This window comes from Myxine glutinosa, chromosome 3 (assembly GCF_964187855.1).
Source record: "Myxine glutinosa chromosome 3, kmMyxGlut1.1, whole genome shotgun sequence".
Classification (NCBI taxonomy): domain Eukaryota; kingdom Metazoa; phylum Chordata; class Myxini; order Myxiniformes; family Myxinidae; genus Myxine; species Myxine glutinosa.
Genome location: NC_136263.1, coordinates 147,068,356 through 147,084,299, shown reverse-complemented (window position 1 = coordinate 147,084,299; position 15,944 = coordinate 147,068,356). Strand labels below are relative to the sequence as shown.

Below are 15,944 nucleotides of genomic sequence, written 5' to 3'. Positions count from 1 at the left end.
ACTTTTGGTACATCACAGGTGATGAAGGTTGTGGTCAAGTGTCATCAAAATAGTGTGTGTAGTTTCAGAGAAGAAAGCATCTACTGTCAGACCCCACTATTCGTGGTTCCGCTATTCGTGGGTTCCGCGTGTTCGTGGGTGACCCCGACCTTTTAATGCCATGAACAAACTTCAGTTCCAACATACAAAATATCATTTAGCCAAGTTTTGTCACAATCTCATCAGTAGTTTCGGAGAAGTAGTTGCAAGAGTTTACTGATGGATGGACGGGCAGATGATGCGCTATCCTATAAGCTCCCAGCAACTACGTTCCAGGTGAGCTAAACATCAAGTGTGACCCCAGAGCCTGCTTCAGTAGTGCTAAACTTCTGGATTTTGTAACGATTTTAAAATTATCGTTTTAATAAAATGTAACTATTATTCTTGAACACTGCATGGGGTACCATGCATGCATGCTCCATGAACTCTCTAGTTGTTGTCTCTAGTTGTTGTTTTTCATGCTTCCTGCCAGTTTCATTTAGCCATTTTTAGTAAACTTTACACAAGGCTCGACACTAAAGGTTGCCCAGGGTAACCAACATTTAGCGTCGGGCAACCTCATTATCGTGCCTCGAGCATTCATATTGACTCCGTGATGTACAAATCGACCTCCTGGATTGACAATAAAAGTTAACTGTAATGTGGTTGTTTTAAGCGATACAGGCGAGACAACACAGGACTAGTAAACGAGACAAGCATAGCCACTGAATTTCAGGGAAGTGGCATCACGTTCCGAGATATTTTGGGTACCAGCGATGGCACAACAATGGTGCCACTTTTCTCACCGGTTATACTGGGTGGTCTGCCATTGCCTTCCCAACGTCGTTTGTCTCTACTATATCCTTTTAAATGCTGAGCATCAAGCAAGGCAGCAGCACGTACCACTTTAAAGGCTTTGGTATGACTCGGTCAGGGTTCGAACTGCCAAACTCCCAGATGCGAAGCGGACGCTCTAACCATTTTTACACCACCGAATCTGCTATTGATTGCGGAGATCTGCAAGAGATCTGTCGGTGTGGTTTGTGTGAAAACTGTTTTATGCATGGAAAGGTGACTTGACTGGCTACATTTTGACTTTCAACCATTGTATAACGTCCGTAAACAACAAAATCCCACAGACGCTTCTCTAATCACACGACCGTAAAACAGAAATGCCAACTCTGTTAGGAAGCAGTTCTGCCCATGCATGATCACGTGACGTGCTTTTGTCTTCCGTCAATGACATTTCGTGAACAGGAGCAAAGCTACAAAAAAAACGGACTTTCTTTTTGGTTCACGAGTTATAAAGTGACCACTATATTCGTCATGTGTGTGCGTCTGTCTGTGTGTGTGTCTGTGTGCGAGTCTGTGTGCGAGTCTGTGTGCGAGTCTGTCTGTCCACAGCATAACTACCCAATGATATCATGCGATCTTGATGAAACTTGGGTGGGAGGTTGATATCATGATCTAGTTGTGTCCTGCTTAGAGTGGGCGTATTGCGCCCATTGGGGGCGGAGCCACGCCAGAAAAAGATGTCTTTTTAGGGGGTAATCGATTTCAAGCTACATCTTCTCCGAGGGGTTTGGCGGAATCTGACAGGGATTTCGGTATTTGGTTAGGCCAATGTCATGTGTCTAGCCCCATGGAGCTCGATTTTTCATTTTCGCCCCAAGGTCAAGGTCACAAGGTCACAAAATTTAGAAAAGTCGATTTTTGATGGTTTTATTATTGTTCGCTTCCTGATAGGGTGAAATGTCGTACATGATCTTATATTATCACATACATCATGAAATACAAGTTTTCCAACAAATTTCAGAATCCTCGACCTTTGACCTTTGAAGGTCATAAAGGTCAAATTTTCAAAGTTGTCGGAATCAAACCGAATTTTCGGTATTGTGTAGCTAACTAACCTCATAACTGATTATACATTATTTTCTATCACATTTCATGGTCAGTAACCTTCATTTTGACATTTCCGGGCGTGGCCTGTCCGGGCCTGTTTCGGTTATAGTCCATCCTTTGTCATTGAATACCGCTCACTCGTGAACCATCGTCGTCTCCTGACTTGTAGATATTTTAATTTATGGATACTTTGGAACAGTTTCGCAAACAATTTTTATCTTGGAACCATGGTTTCTAGTTATAAAACTATGCAAAATATCAAATTCCTAGCCCATCTAGAAAATACTAAACATTTATATCAGTTAGTGAGTGAATGAGTGAGTTGGTGGTTTGAAAGAAGTATATATTGACCAACTTTGAGGCAAAAAAGAGGATAACCACCAATTGACAGAAATTTGGCATGTCTGAAAATTGGGGTCATTATTGTCATAACTCACAAAGACAGGTTTCTTGGAAGTGTCCTTGCCCATCTTGATGAGAGGAACTCCCCCAAACAAGCGCAGACCTACAGTAGAAGGCAAGAAAATATTATAAAGAAGGTCATTACTCACACAATGAAACGACCTTCAAATCCTTACATACATCTCTTGTACAATAAGAGGAAGTCCAGGCATGGATCCATAAAAGTTCTTCAAACAGCATCGACATGTATAATGTGAAGAGTGCTCATTTCAGAGATTAAACGATAAACACCGTAACAGAATTTCCACCAAACTTAACGATGTGTTCACAATAAGTGCTATCCGTCACCGACAATGACGGGTGAAGAGTACCAAATTATGTTTGATGAACATTTCCGAGGCGAGAAGCTAGTCCATTTTTGCTGCGAAACCTCAGTTACGCGCAAGACCGTAGACAACTGGAGGTTTAGGATTTTAAGCTTATTCGTAAAGTCAAAGTAACACCTCTTTGAGACCAAGTGCGTTTTGACAAGCTAATAAAGGCTTTCAATGTTACTCTAATGTGGTTGGGAACATTAACATCGAAAGGACTTGTCTGCTAAGATCGTGTTGCTCAGATATATATATATATATATATATATATATATATATATATATATATATATAATAATTCATTTATTTTGTATAGCGCTTTTCATGAAGCCCAAAGGCGCTTTAACAGAGTGCAAAACATAATGCATAACAAAACATGAAAACAACAATTGCAAAAAGACAAGAATCAATAGGGAAATATTTAAAGCAAAAGGAGGGAGAAGGAGAAGTGATAGTCAGGGGTTAAATGCTGTGGGTTGAATGTTGAATGCAGTGCTGAACAGGTGGGTCTCGAGTGATGTTTTGAATGTGGTGAGTGAGGAGGAGTCTCTGATGGTGTGAGGTAGTGAGTTCCAGAGGGTGGGAGCAGCGATGGAGAAGGCCCTGTCCCCCCAGGATCTGAATTTGGTCCGGATGGGGGGGGGGGGTCAGGAGGTTGGTACCAGCAGAGCGGAGGTTGCGGGTGGGAGTGTGTCTGGAGAGGAGGTCAGCCAGGTAGGATGGGGCCAGGTTATGGAGGGCTTTGTAGGTCAAGAGGAGGATTTTGTACTGGATTCTCTGGGAGATGGGGAGCCAGTGAAGCTTGTAAAGGACGGGGGTGATGTGGTCACGGGTCCGGGAATGGGTGAGTAGACGGGCAGCGGAGTTCTGAATGTATTGGAGTTTATTGGTGATTGTTGAGGGTGAACCATAGAGGAGGCTATTGCAGTAGTCCAGACGGGAGGTGATGAAGGCGTGGATGAGGGTTTCTGCAGCCGTGGAGGAGAGGGATGAGCGGAGATGGGCGATGTTTTTCAGGTGAAAGAAGGCTGTCTTTGTGATCTGTTTAGTGTATTTGTCGAAGGAGAGGGTTTGGTCAAAGATGACGCCAAGATTCCGGATGAGAGGGAAGGTGGATACTGGGATACCGTCGATGTTGAGGGCAAAGTTATGGGTGGATTTTGTGAGCGTTTTTGGGCCAATGATGATTATTTCAGATTTATCACAGTTAAGTTTGAGGAAGTTGATTTGAAGCCAGGATTTTATTTCAGAGATGCAGTTTGTCAGGATAGAGTGGGTGTCGGTGGAGACGGACTTGGTGGAGATGAAAAGCTGGATGTCATCGGCGAAGCAGTGGAATTGGAGACCATGACGGCGGATTAAGTGACCGAGGGGGGACAGGTAAAGGATGAAGAGGAGGGGGCCAAGAACTGAACCTTGGGGGACACCTTGGGGGAGGGGAGCAGTGGGGGATTTGCAGTTATTGATGGAGATGAACTGGCGTCTGTCAGAGAGGTATGATTTAATCCAAGAGAGGGCAGTGCCGGTAACGTTAAAGGTGGATTCAAGTCGGGTGAGGAGGATGGTGTGATCGATGGTGTCAAAGGCAGCGCTGAGGTCGAGGAGGACGAGAATGTTGAGGTTGCCAGCGTCAGAGGAGAGGAGAAGGTCGTTGGTGATTTTGAGGAGAGCAGTTTCAGTACTGTGGTTGGAGCGGAATCCGGATTGGAATGTTTCATACAGGTTATTGGCAGAGAGGTGATGTTTGAGTTGAGCGGCTACAGCGCGTTCCAAAACTTTTGACAGAAAGGGTAGGTTGGAGATGGGTCTGAAGTTATTTAGGGTGTCAGGGTTTAGACCAGGTTTTTTTAGAATGGGGGTAACAGCAGCAATTTTGAGGGATGGTGGGATGATGCCTGTAGACAGGGAGGAGTTTATTGTTGCAATGATAAGTGGAGAGAGCGCAGGGAGGGAGGCCTTGACAAAGCTGGAGGGGATGGGGTCAAGAGTGCAGGTGGCAGTTTTCATTCCTATGAGGAGTTCAGAGAGGTCAGTAGGGGAGACTGGGGAGAACTGAGACAGGGGAAGGCAGGATAAGGGGGAGCAGGTAGTTGGAGGGGGAGCGGGTGCGGCGGTGGTCAAGCTGTTGTAGATGTTGTCAATTTTGCGTTGGAAGAAAGAAAGGAAGGAGATGCAGTTGTCTACTGTGAATGACTGGGTGGTGGTGTCCAGGGGGCGGAGGAGTTTGTTTATTGTCGAGAAGAGTGCTTTTGGGTTTCCGGAGCCAGAGTGGATAATTTGAGAGTAGTAGGCGGAGCAGGCGTGGGAGAGGGCATCTTTGTAGTGTTGTAGGTGGTCCTTGTAGGCTTGGGAGTGAACTGTGAGACCTGTTTCATTGCGGAGTCTTTCAAGTTGGCGAACACGAGTTTTCATCAGGCGGAGTTCAGGGGTAAACCAGGGAGCAGAATGGGTGAAAGAAACTGTTTTGGTTTTTACAGGCGCAAGCTGGTCAAGGCAGGAGGAGAGAGTGTGGTTGTAGTAGTCAGTGAGGTCGGAAGGGGTGTGGAGGTCAATGAAGGGAGAAGTGGACATTTTTTCAGAGAGGGTGGATGAGAATGAGGTAGGTGAAAGAGCGTTTAGCTTACGGAAGTTGATAGTGCGATAATGTCTTGGTGTTGGGGTGGGGATGTTGATGGTCATCGTGATGGCTAAATGGTCAGAGAGGGTGAGGTCGGAGCCAGAGAGATGGTGCAAAATTAATCCAGTGGAGCAGACAAGGTCCAAAATGTGACCACGGCTATGCGTAGGAAAGTTGACATGTTGGGTGAGGTTAAAGCAAGTGAGTAAATCAGTGAAGTCAGTGGTTATTGTGGAGTCAGTGGAGTCCATGTGGATATTGAAATCACCAAGGAGGAGGATTGAGGGGGAGAGGGAACATAGCTGGGTCAGAAAGTAGGAGAAGTCAGACAGGAATAATGGGTGTGGTTTGGGAGGGCGGTAGACGACAGCCATGACTGACTGCGTGCGACCAGAGAGTTTAAAAGCCAGGTGTTCAAAGGATGAGGATGAGGCGATGGGGATGAGGCTGGTCCTGATGTCTTGACGGTGGATAACGGCAATTCCACCACCTCGGCCCTCCGAGCGTGGTTTATCGACGTAGGAATATCCATTGGGTGTGGTGAGGTTGAGCGTGTAGTAGTCAAGTGGTTGTTGTCAGGTTTCGGTGAGACAGAGAAAGTCCAGTTTGTTATCCAGGATGTAGTCGTTGAGGATGAGGTGGATATATATATATATATATGGCGTTGGCTTAGCGGCTAGGGTGCCAGCTTAGGATCCTTGGATCCTGGGTTCGAATCCCAGTCGATCACTGAATTAACGCCAGGGGGGTTGACTCAGCCTGTCATCCTTCCGAGGTCGGCTAATTGAGTACCAGTTCACTGGTAATTCCCTGCTTGTCGTAAAAGGCGACAAAAAGGGTTGGCGGCAGGAAGGGCATCCGGCAATAAAACATTGCTTCAAAAAGGGGACCAAAAAACAACAACAACCACGGTGCCCGAAAAAGGCCAACCCCCGCATGCGGGGAAAAAAGGCCTCTAAAGGTTTTTTGTTTTTTAAAATCTATATATATATATATGGGTCTTTTTCAAGATGGGACCGAGCTTTGAACCATATATATATATATATATATATATATATATATATACACACAGACTTGGCATTTAATATGGAATTTTTTTTGTGGGGGTGAACTTACTTTTCAAGATGACTTAGAACCAAAAGTTCATTGGAATTATGTTGAAATTATTCTAGATTTTGTTAATGTGACCTTCAAAAGAAACAAAAACCACATTTGACATTTCGAAGCAAATAAATTGATCCTTGAAAGTGATGGAAACTGATATCGAACTCAATTCACGGACAGTACTGTGTTAAACTTCTGTGCGTTTTCCAGAAGTATCTCTTCATTTTGCACATTAGGCAAAAAATTTTTTAACAAAAACAAAAGTTAAATTACGACTGGGATTACGGACAGTAAAATTACAGTTCAGTACTTCGTGTAACCCCCACGAGCATTCAGGAGAGCACGTACACGTTGAGGCATGCTGTTCACGAGATTTGCCAAGGTTTGGACAGGAATCGCTTGCCATGCAGTTACAATAGCCTGCTACAATTCACGCACAGAGGTCGGCTGCTGGTCCAAGTTGTCGATTTGATGCGTTAATCCTGCCCACAAGTTCTCTATCGGATTCATATCCGGGGACATGGCAGGCCACTCCATATGCTCTACACCACGGTCAGCAGGAAAGTGTTGGATCATGCGAGCATGATGAGGCCGTGCATTGTCATCTTGGAAGACAAAGTTTCCTCAATAGGCTGCACAAACAAATGAAAGCAATGTTTCTTTCAGAATGGCCCTGTGCTTGAACTGGTTCAGGTTTCCATTCAGAACAACCAGGTCAGTTTTGCCCCCTGCATGAAAAGCAGCCGAAACGGTCACCCCACCACCTCCAGCATGGACTCTTGGCACGATACAATCTTCGTTGTCGGCTTCATGCACTTGTCTGCGCACCGTTTTCCATAAGGGTACGCTGGGAGTAGAACAACTGACAGTGGGACAAAAGGAGTTGGGGGACCAGGTAAAGAAGAACACAGCGGTAATGGTTACGCCACCGGGGGATTTGAATCTTTTTTTTATGCAAATGACGGCCCTTATGGAAAAGAATAGTGAGCAATTGGGAGACCAAATTAGAGGTTTGAAAAGCAGTATGGGACAAATGGGGAATCGGATGGATGCTCAGAGTGAGCAAATGAGGGCTGATAGTGAGCGATTAGAGGGCCAAATGGGGGTAATGAGGGACGAAGCGAGGGGTACCGGTGAGGGATTAGACAAGAAATTAGAGGGGTTAGACAATGGGATAGAAGGGGTGAAACATGGGTTAGGGAGTAGAATAGAGGGATTAGACAATAGATTAGGGGAAATACAGGAGGGGTTAATGGGGGTAGAAAACAGAATGGCCGTTCAGGAGAATCAAATGGAAGGGATGAAAAAGGGGTTAGAGGGGTTAGAAAACAGTATGGAAGGCAAATTGAGGGACATGAGGGACCAAGCGGAAAGGGAAGTTAAACAAATGGGGCAGCAGATAGAGGGGGTCAGAATGGGGGTAGAAACCAAACTGGATGCTCACAGGGAGGAAATGGAGCAGATGAGGGTGGCATCTGGGCAGGAGATGCAAGTGATGGGAGAGGGGATCAGAAGAGGAGTGAGTGAGGAGGTCGGAGGAGTGCGCGAGGAGGTGAGGCACTGTAAGGAGCGCATGGAGAAGGAGGTGAGAAAGGGGACTGTAAAACTGCAAGGGGGTATAGAGGAGTTGACGCTGGGAGTAGAACAACTGACAGTGGGACAAAAGGAGTTGGGGGACCAGGTAAAGAAGAACACAGCGGTAATAGAGGGTTTAAAATCGACACAGAAGGAGATGAAAAAGGACGTAGGGGTAATTAAAAAAGAGTGTCAGACGGTACATGAGGACCTGACGAGGAAAATGGACAAGGTGGTAGAGGTGATGGAGGTTAAAGAGCGGGAGGTGCGGGAGCACATAGAAAAAAATAAAGTGGAGTTAGAGGAAGAACTTAAAGGGGCGCACGAAGAGCTGAAGGAGGTGAAGCAGAAATTAGAAGTGGAAGAAGGGGTGAGCGAAATTAAGAAGCGACGGAGAGAGGATAAGAAAGAGATAAAGGAGGAAGTAAAAGAATTGGTCCAAAGTCTGTGTTCGGATCGTGATGATGTGCTCATTAACCGGATGAGGGATTCGCAGGTGATGGAGGAGAAGCGAAGAGGAAGAGGACCCGGTGTAAGTGGTGACCAATATGGTCGTGCGTATGATGCGCCAGGTGATTTAAGAAGCTTGGGGTTCGAGATAGACCCGGGTGTTCGTGAGAGGCCGTTGGTGAAGTGTGCGACAGGTCTGGTGTGCGAAAAAGGAGGTGTGCGAGAAAGTCCGACTCTGGGGTGTGTGAGGAAAAAGTGCGTGCCAAGTAGTGAGGGTGCTGGCGAGAGTGAGTCGGTCGTAGCGCGTGTGCGAGGGAGCACATGGAAGCGTGGTGTGGTAAGTGTTACAGAGGGTGTGACGGGAGAGTGTGCGCGAGAAAGGTGTGTGACGGACAGGTGCATGGGGAAAGAGTGTGCTGTCAAGAGTAAGGGTGAGTGCGCTGTCAAGAATGGAGGTGAGAGTAGTGAGAGTGACAAGGAGAGTGAGTTGGTTGTGACAGGTGAGCGAGGATGTACACCTGGGATGGAAGGATGCACACCTGGAATGGTAGAGCGTGAGTGGGAATGCACGCTGGAGTTGGTGGTGAGGCACGTGGTTGGGTGTGCGAATGAGAGCACACCTGTGATTGTCACAGAGGAGGTGACCGAGGAGGGGGCGCGAAGAGGTGTGTTGGTGAGGTGTGCGGGTGACGAATGTGTGCCAAAGTGTTCGGTGGTCAGGTGTGTGACCAAGGCTGTGAGTGGAATGGGTGTGCCTGGGTGTGTAAGGAAAGGTACGAGGAGCATGGGAGCGGCTGGATGTGTGAGCAAGGAACGGGCTGCGGGGTGTAAGCGTCCAGGTGAAGCATCGACGGTAACCGGTTTAGAGGTTAGGTCGACTTTTAGCCGAATCGGGCCCTCGGTGCGTGCTGGGCCTCACTCTGAACGGCCGCGTCCGTGCTCCACTGGGCGGAGCGGGCGGCTGGATAGAAAGGGTCGTCATGGCGACCACTTTTTGGTGAGACGTGCCGGCAGGTCGAGAGCGGGACATTGGATGGCTCCGTGCCGAGATGGTGCGTGGGATCTCGGCACGGGTAAGCCCCCGTCCCTGCACCGAATGCCGGACGCACCCAGCCGCTGGCACAGAACAACCCGCATTCATGGCTTGGCTTTACGAAGCCGGGCTTTGGACAGGAATTGGCGCACCGAGAGGTATTAGTGAGTAGACTGGGTGATGAGGTTAGTGTTTTGGACCCAAAATTAGAGAAAAACAAAATTTGATGATTGGCAAGGGATTGGCAGTAGTGATTGGCAGATGATGGGCAGTGATTGGCAAATTTTTGATTTGTTGAAATTTGATGTGCAAAATTGGTAGTGAGCGATGGGCCTGGTGGGTAAGGGGGGCATCCCTGCCACCCTTCCCATAGTGGGGCAAATGCGCAATAGCTTATGGGGTGTATGGCAGTGAAAACTAGCCCGGGTGGGTTAGGATATTGATAGGGATCTAGCGAAGATGACAGTAGGTAACGTTAAGTTTAGTTAGTGACTGATACCTGTAGTGGGGACGCAGGTAGATTCGTGTGGATGATAATGACGTGGGAGCGCAATAGTTTAAAGGGACGACTGGGAAGCGCAAGTTTCAGAGGGGAGTAGTTAGATGAGATGATGCTGTGTGAGAATTGAACAGGTGTGATTGCACAGGTGTGCAACTGGACAGGTGTGTGGAGCAGTGTGTGAGTAGTGAGTGTGTGGATCAGCGCGAATGCGCTTGGGGAGAGAAGGGTGCAGGTGGCACCAGGTGTGAGAGCACAGGTGTGCAAGTGCAGGTGTGTGGAATACATGGAGCAGAGAATGAGTGGTGTGGAGAGAGTTGGAGTAAGTGGTACGGAGTGGTGTGCATGGTGCGAAGGTGTGGATGGGGGAAGAGTGGACCCCTTTCACGAGTACCCGGGGCGGGTAGTGTAAGTGTTAGGTAGAGGGTATAGGTAAATTGTGGTTGGATATTGGCATTTGTGGTGCGGTTGCAGAATGGTATTGTGGATGGGTGCATTAGTGTTGTGGAAATGGCTGGGCGTGTAGCCTGTTAGTGTGTGTAGTTGGTTGGGCACTCCACCACTGTGAGGATGTCGGCCAGGTGAGGCCGCAGGTGGGCTCTGGGAGCCGTTAGTTGTGGATGGGGCCCGAGGATCCGGAGGATGGACCCGGGTAGCCCAGTGCCAGAGAGGGCACCGAGTGGGGAGAGCGCCAGAGGGCCTTCCCCAGGTAGTTAGGTTAGGGTAAGGAGCAGGTAAGCTCGGAGGCAACTGCAGTGGTGGAGGTGTGCAGGTGGGTAGACCCACTGGGAGAGGTACACGCCACAGCCCAGAAATTGTGCGAGGGCACCGGGAGATGAATCGGGGGAGTGAGACCCCAAATTGAAAAGCACCACAGTTTGGTCAATGGGCATTGGTTTTTAGAACCCATAGTGTAAGAGGGCCAATGGTTTGGCAGGAGAAAGACCCCGGGTAGTGTAAAGTTGTTAAAGTCATTTAGGAAATAGTTAGGATTGATGAACCTGTCGCACCATACGCAGCCACTTACCTGTGGTGATGATGATGACTCCACACCTGTGTTTTCTTTGTTCTGTGTGCAGGAAATGAGATTGCTGTTGGATTTGTGAGACGCATCACGACGTGGATGAGACATTGGGGTGATTCCATCTCTCCCTCCCTAGGAGGGACTGATGATGAATTGGTGATGGCAAATTTTGATGAGAGTTGAAAATGGCAAATTTGATTGGTTAGGAGGGAGAGAAGACGAATTTGGTTTATGGGAGGAACGGGGAAGACAGTAGGGACGTTTGTTGATTAGTAAAATAGATGTTTATGGGTAGTGTTGTGTTTTGTGGATACAGTAAGGGGTAAGGGAGGGGCCATGTAGGTTACCTGGTGGGGGGGGGGGGGGGGGAGCGTACGGTAGGAACGTACCTGTCTCACCTGGTTCCCATGTGCCCCTAGTGTGCATTACCTTGTGTTGAGTGCACTTTTGCGCCCTTACCACCTTACTCACTTGTCTGCTTCTTTTGTCTCCCACCTCCGAGGATCTGGCTTTGGGGCAGAGAGAGAGGAGAGAGAGGTGCTGGCTTCGCAGTTGTGGGCCTGCACTTTCGCTGCTTGCTGCCTGGATCGATACACCATATGGACCGCAATGTTTGTGGCCACCCACCATGGACCGCAGTTCTTATGCGGCCAAGCACCACCCGTGGATGGACCTATGGGTCAACGTGGCACCTATGCCATACAGGTGAACCACTTATAGTTGGCCCCCTGACGGCCACAATAAAGAAATGGACGCGGTTGGCGCCTTTCTTTATTTTTTGAAAGAGGCAAGAAGGCCAAGTGCACCACACGAAGAGCAAGAGACACCTGCAGGGTTAGGGGTTGTTGTTTTTATTTTAATGAACAATGGTGACTGCACCGATTGGTGCTTGGGGTGGTGCTTTTGGTGCTTGGAAGGGGTGCTCTGCACGTTATTAAAGGCCGTAAGGCCACAGAGCACTCGTGGGTTGGTGTATCGATGCTGGCATGCGTGCTCTCTCTATGCATAACATCTGCATGTGTTCCTCCAAAAACAGGTCCTGGATCGTCGTGTAAATATCAGCGTAGTCTTGTGTAAATAATGCTCCCTACCGGCTGTATGTTTAGTTTGCGAATTCTTTCCGCGATTCGGTTATCCTGTGGGTGTGTTTCTGTGAGGAGAAGGGTGCAACGTCGCAGGGGGACATATTTACTCATTTGTGAATATCTGTAAAACTGTCGCACTCAGGGTAGAGTTAATAGTAGAGGGAACTACATCTGAGTGCCACACTAAAATAGGTAAAAATTTATCGGGTCGGGACGCCCCGAGGGTAGAGAAGGGTGCAATGTTGCGGATATGGCATTTGGCCTCCATATCCGCTTGTAAATATTCCCCTATTTCCCCAACTATCCCCAATCCCCCATTCCCTAGTCCCATTGTCTGTAAACAACACTCTGTAGAACCGACCTTCCCCTTTTTCCCCCATTAAATGTCGTGCCCAGGTCCACCGCATCTCACGTAGACAACTTTCGGACATCTTGCTAGTTATTCTTAGTCTATGTCAGTTAAGGACTCGTTTCCATTAATTCTGACTCTTCGTTGCACCAGAATGTGATGGTATGGCACCAGTAGTGAGTTTAGGACCTCCCAATACCTCCCCCCAACCTCATCTCCGCATCCTCCCATCATCTCAAGGAACAACAACAACTACAACCACAGCGGGGGCGGCGCGGCCGCAGTGCGGGGAGTGGGTGTCCTCACTCCGGCTCGGTTAGCCGCCATGGCCCATGTGCTCCAGGTTACGGGGTTACCACGAAGGGGCTGGCTGTCAGCTCCTCGTCAAGGGCGGAGCCCGGTAACCCCCCCGCACCCAATGAGAAGCAACGGGCCGATTCCATCTGGGGCGGAGCTAACGAGCCGAGGGCGTGTCACTCCCCGCCGGATATACGCGACGACTAACCGGATGTGAGGTCAGATGCGCCCCCAGCTTGGAGAGAGAAGTTGCCACCTCCGAGCGCTGAATACCTCCCCGCATCTTTGGACCGGACCGGGTCGATTCTGTCCCTGAGCCAAGAGTGCACCTTGAGCCATCAACCAACCCGCCTTTCCTTGCCATCAATCCCCGTGTGAGTCAGTTTTGTCCTGTTTATCTGTCGTCTGTCGGGGCTATTATAAGACCGTAATTAAGTGCCTACCTTACTATGCTGTCTCTCTCATCCCTGTAATCTGACCTTCCGCAATATTATAACCTCCTCCGGAGGTCTTGAGAACTGAACCCTTGGTGTCGTGTCATTTTAACCCAGCCGTTGTGTCCTTTTCCTCAATTGATTTAGCGTAGCGCGACTCGGCAACGTTCGAGTATAATCGGGTAAACGTGCAGACGCGGTCATACCAAACCGCTCGGTAAACCAACATCCACAACCGCGTCTGTAACAATATATATATATATCTATATATATATATATCTATATATATATATATATAAATATATATATATATATATATATCTATATATATATATCTATATATATATATATATCTATATATATATATATATCTATATATATATATATCTATATATATATATATCTATATATATATCTATATATCTATATATATATCTATATACACACACACACACACACACACACACACACACACACACACACACACACACACACACACACACACACACACACACACACACACACACACACACACACACACACACACACACACACACACACTGAAATAAACGAGTTAGATATAACGTGAACAGCAGGATCCGTGTGTCGTACTTGAGGAGGAGGCCGATACAAGACTCCAGCCTTTTGTAATATTGTTCGTTCGTCCAAAGTTTTGATAAACGGCTGCAAATTGATCAGTGATCTCTTGGAACTAAAGTGAACGAGTTATTAATGCAGCATTATCAGCAAATAGTAGTTCGTGTATACAAACTCGGTGAATCTTTAGACTTAGCTCACGGTATGGCAACATTGAACAATTTACCATTTCATTAAACAAAAACATCCCTGGTGTTGGCTTAGCGGTTAGGGTGCCGGCTTGGGATCCTAGGATCCTGGGTTCGAATCCCGGTCGATCGCTGAATTAACGCCAGGGGGGTTGACTCAGCCTGTCATCCTTCCGAGGTCGGCAAATTGAGTACCAGCTTGCTGGGATGAATGATCCCGGTGTGTACCCGGGTTTAGAATAGGTACACCGTATCCCTGCACATCGTAAGAGGCGACCAAGGGTTGGCGTCAGGAAGGGCATCCGGCCAATAATAAAAAAAAAACATTGCCTCAAACAGGGAACCATGATTGTCATGGGGCCCGCAAGGCTAACCCGCGCTCTAGCGGGGAAAATGGCCTTAAAACGATCATTCATTCATTCATATATTAAACATCAGCTTGAAAGTTTAGAATTTGATTTAAGAACAGCTCCAATAATAAATGAAGCCAAAAACAAAGCCCTGCTTTACACCATGACCTACACCAAGCTAATTATACTCTTCCCGTCATACTATCATGGAATTGCCTGGTTAGACAAGTTCAACACAAGTTCAACATAAAGAAAACCTTTTTTGATTCCGAAGTACGGTACCACTCTTTACAGATTGCGTTGGCATTGCCAAGCAGTTTTTTGGCATGAGTTAAACTGGGTAGTTTGCCATTGTGTTCCCAACATCGTTTCTACATGCTCTGATCCTTGTAGGTGCTCAGTATCAAGCAAGGAAGCAGCACGTACCATGTTGTAAAAAGAAAAGAAAGAAAAAAACAAGTCTTCGGTATGGTACAGCCGAACTTTGAACCACTGACCTCCCAGATTCAGAGTGGACGCTCTAACCATTACACCACCGAGCCTGGTACCTTGTGGAACATAAAAACTGTGTACTGAGCATCAGTGTTGCCGAAGCATTTTCTATGGCTACGGTTACAATCCTGGTCAGGTTGCCACTCCGACACAGAATACTACAAAGCGGATTATATTACAATAATGCCTCAAAATAAATGTAGCTATGTTCCCTTACAAGGAACTTCAACACCGTAAGGGGTCATTAGGCCCACCAATGCCTGTGCTAGTATTGTCAATCTATGGTTGATTGGCCGTGCTCTATCCTTTTTAAATGCCGAGCATCAAGCAAGGAAGCAGCTCGTACCATTGTTAACGTCTTTGGTATGACTCGGCCGGGGTTCGAACCACCAAACTCCCAGAATCGGAGTGGTTATTCTAACCATTATGGCACAGAGTCTGCCATGATGTACACTTTACTGTTCACCGACTCGAGTTAGTGTGTCCATTTTCAAATTTTCAACTCAACGACCCACATGCAAAATAGTTGAAAAAAGTATCCTCTTGGCCATATATGTCAGAAGGCTTGAGAATGATGGCTTCTGGAAATGCCTCTCGTACAACCTGTTCACCCAAGCCCTGAAAATAACACGAACAGCAGGTCACCGACTGTACATTGAATAAAAAAACACCATGACTGGATTCAGAATGAGACAAAACTGTGGCCAGTTCAAACAGACAACAAAGCCACACCCTTAACCATAAACACCCTCTGGCATTGGTCCAAAGACAGACTACACACTGCAAGTAACTGGAGAATAAACCTTGGCACGAAGGAACGGAGACGGACTGCCAACATCTGCATTGATGTGTGACATGTGGATGAACCGCTGAACACCTTCTTCCTTAGAAATCCTTGCCAAGTTTTGCGGGATCTTCACAAACACGTCATCATAGGAGAAATTACTGCAATAACAAAAATGCAAAAGCTCAAAAAAAACTCAAGCCAGCTAAACCAATAATCTTTTGTAAACAATGTCAAGTTTCCCTCCAAAAGCCGAGGAAGCTCTGTCCTTAGCTGGGTAAACCTTTATTTATTAATTTTTCTACTAGCTCTACACAAGTAGAATAAATAGGAAATAAAATGTCTTAAATTGTAATTGATGATTCGGAGAAGA

At 47.1% G+C, this 15,944-nt stretch overlaps 1 protein-coding gene across 1 annotated transcript in view; it reads right to left on the bottom strand.

Annotated features, from left to right (window-relative positions):
- NDUFA9 (NADH:ubiquinone oxidoreductase subunit A9) overlaps window positions 1-15,944 on the bottom strand; it is a 62,090-nt gene that overhangs the window by 26,899 nt on the left and 19,247 nt on the right. Inside the window, exons 5-7 of the mRNA XM_068109968.2 lie at window positions 15,591-15,732; window positions 15,303-15,405; window positions 2,358-2,425 (exon numbers count right to left, since the gene is read on the bottom strand). Coding sequence (XP_067966069.2) covers window positions 2,358-2,425; window positions 15,303-15,405; window positions 15,591-15,732 — 313 coding nt within the window. The remainder of the gene's footprint in view (window positions 1-2,357; window positions 2,426-15,302; window positions 15,406-15,590; window positions 15,733-15,944) is intronic.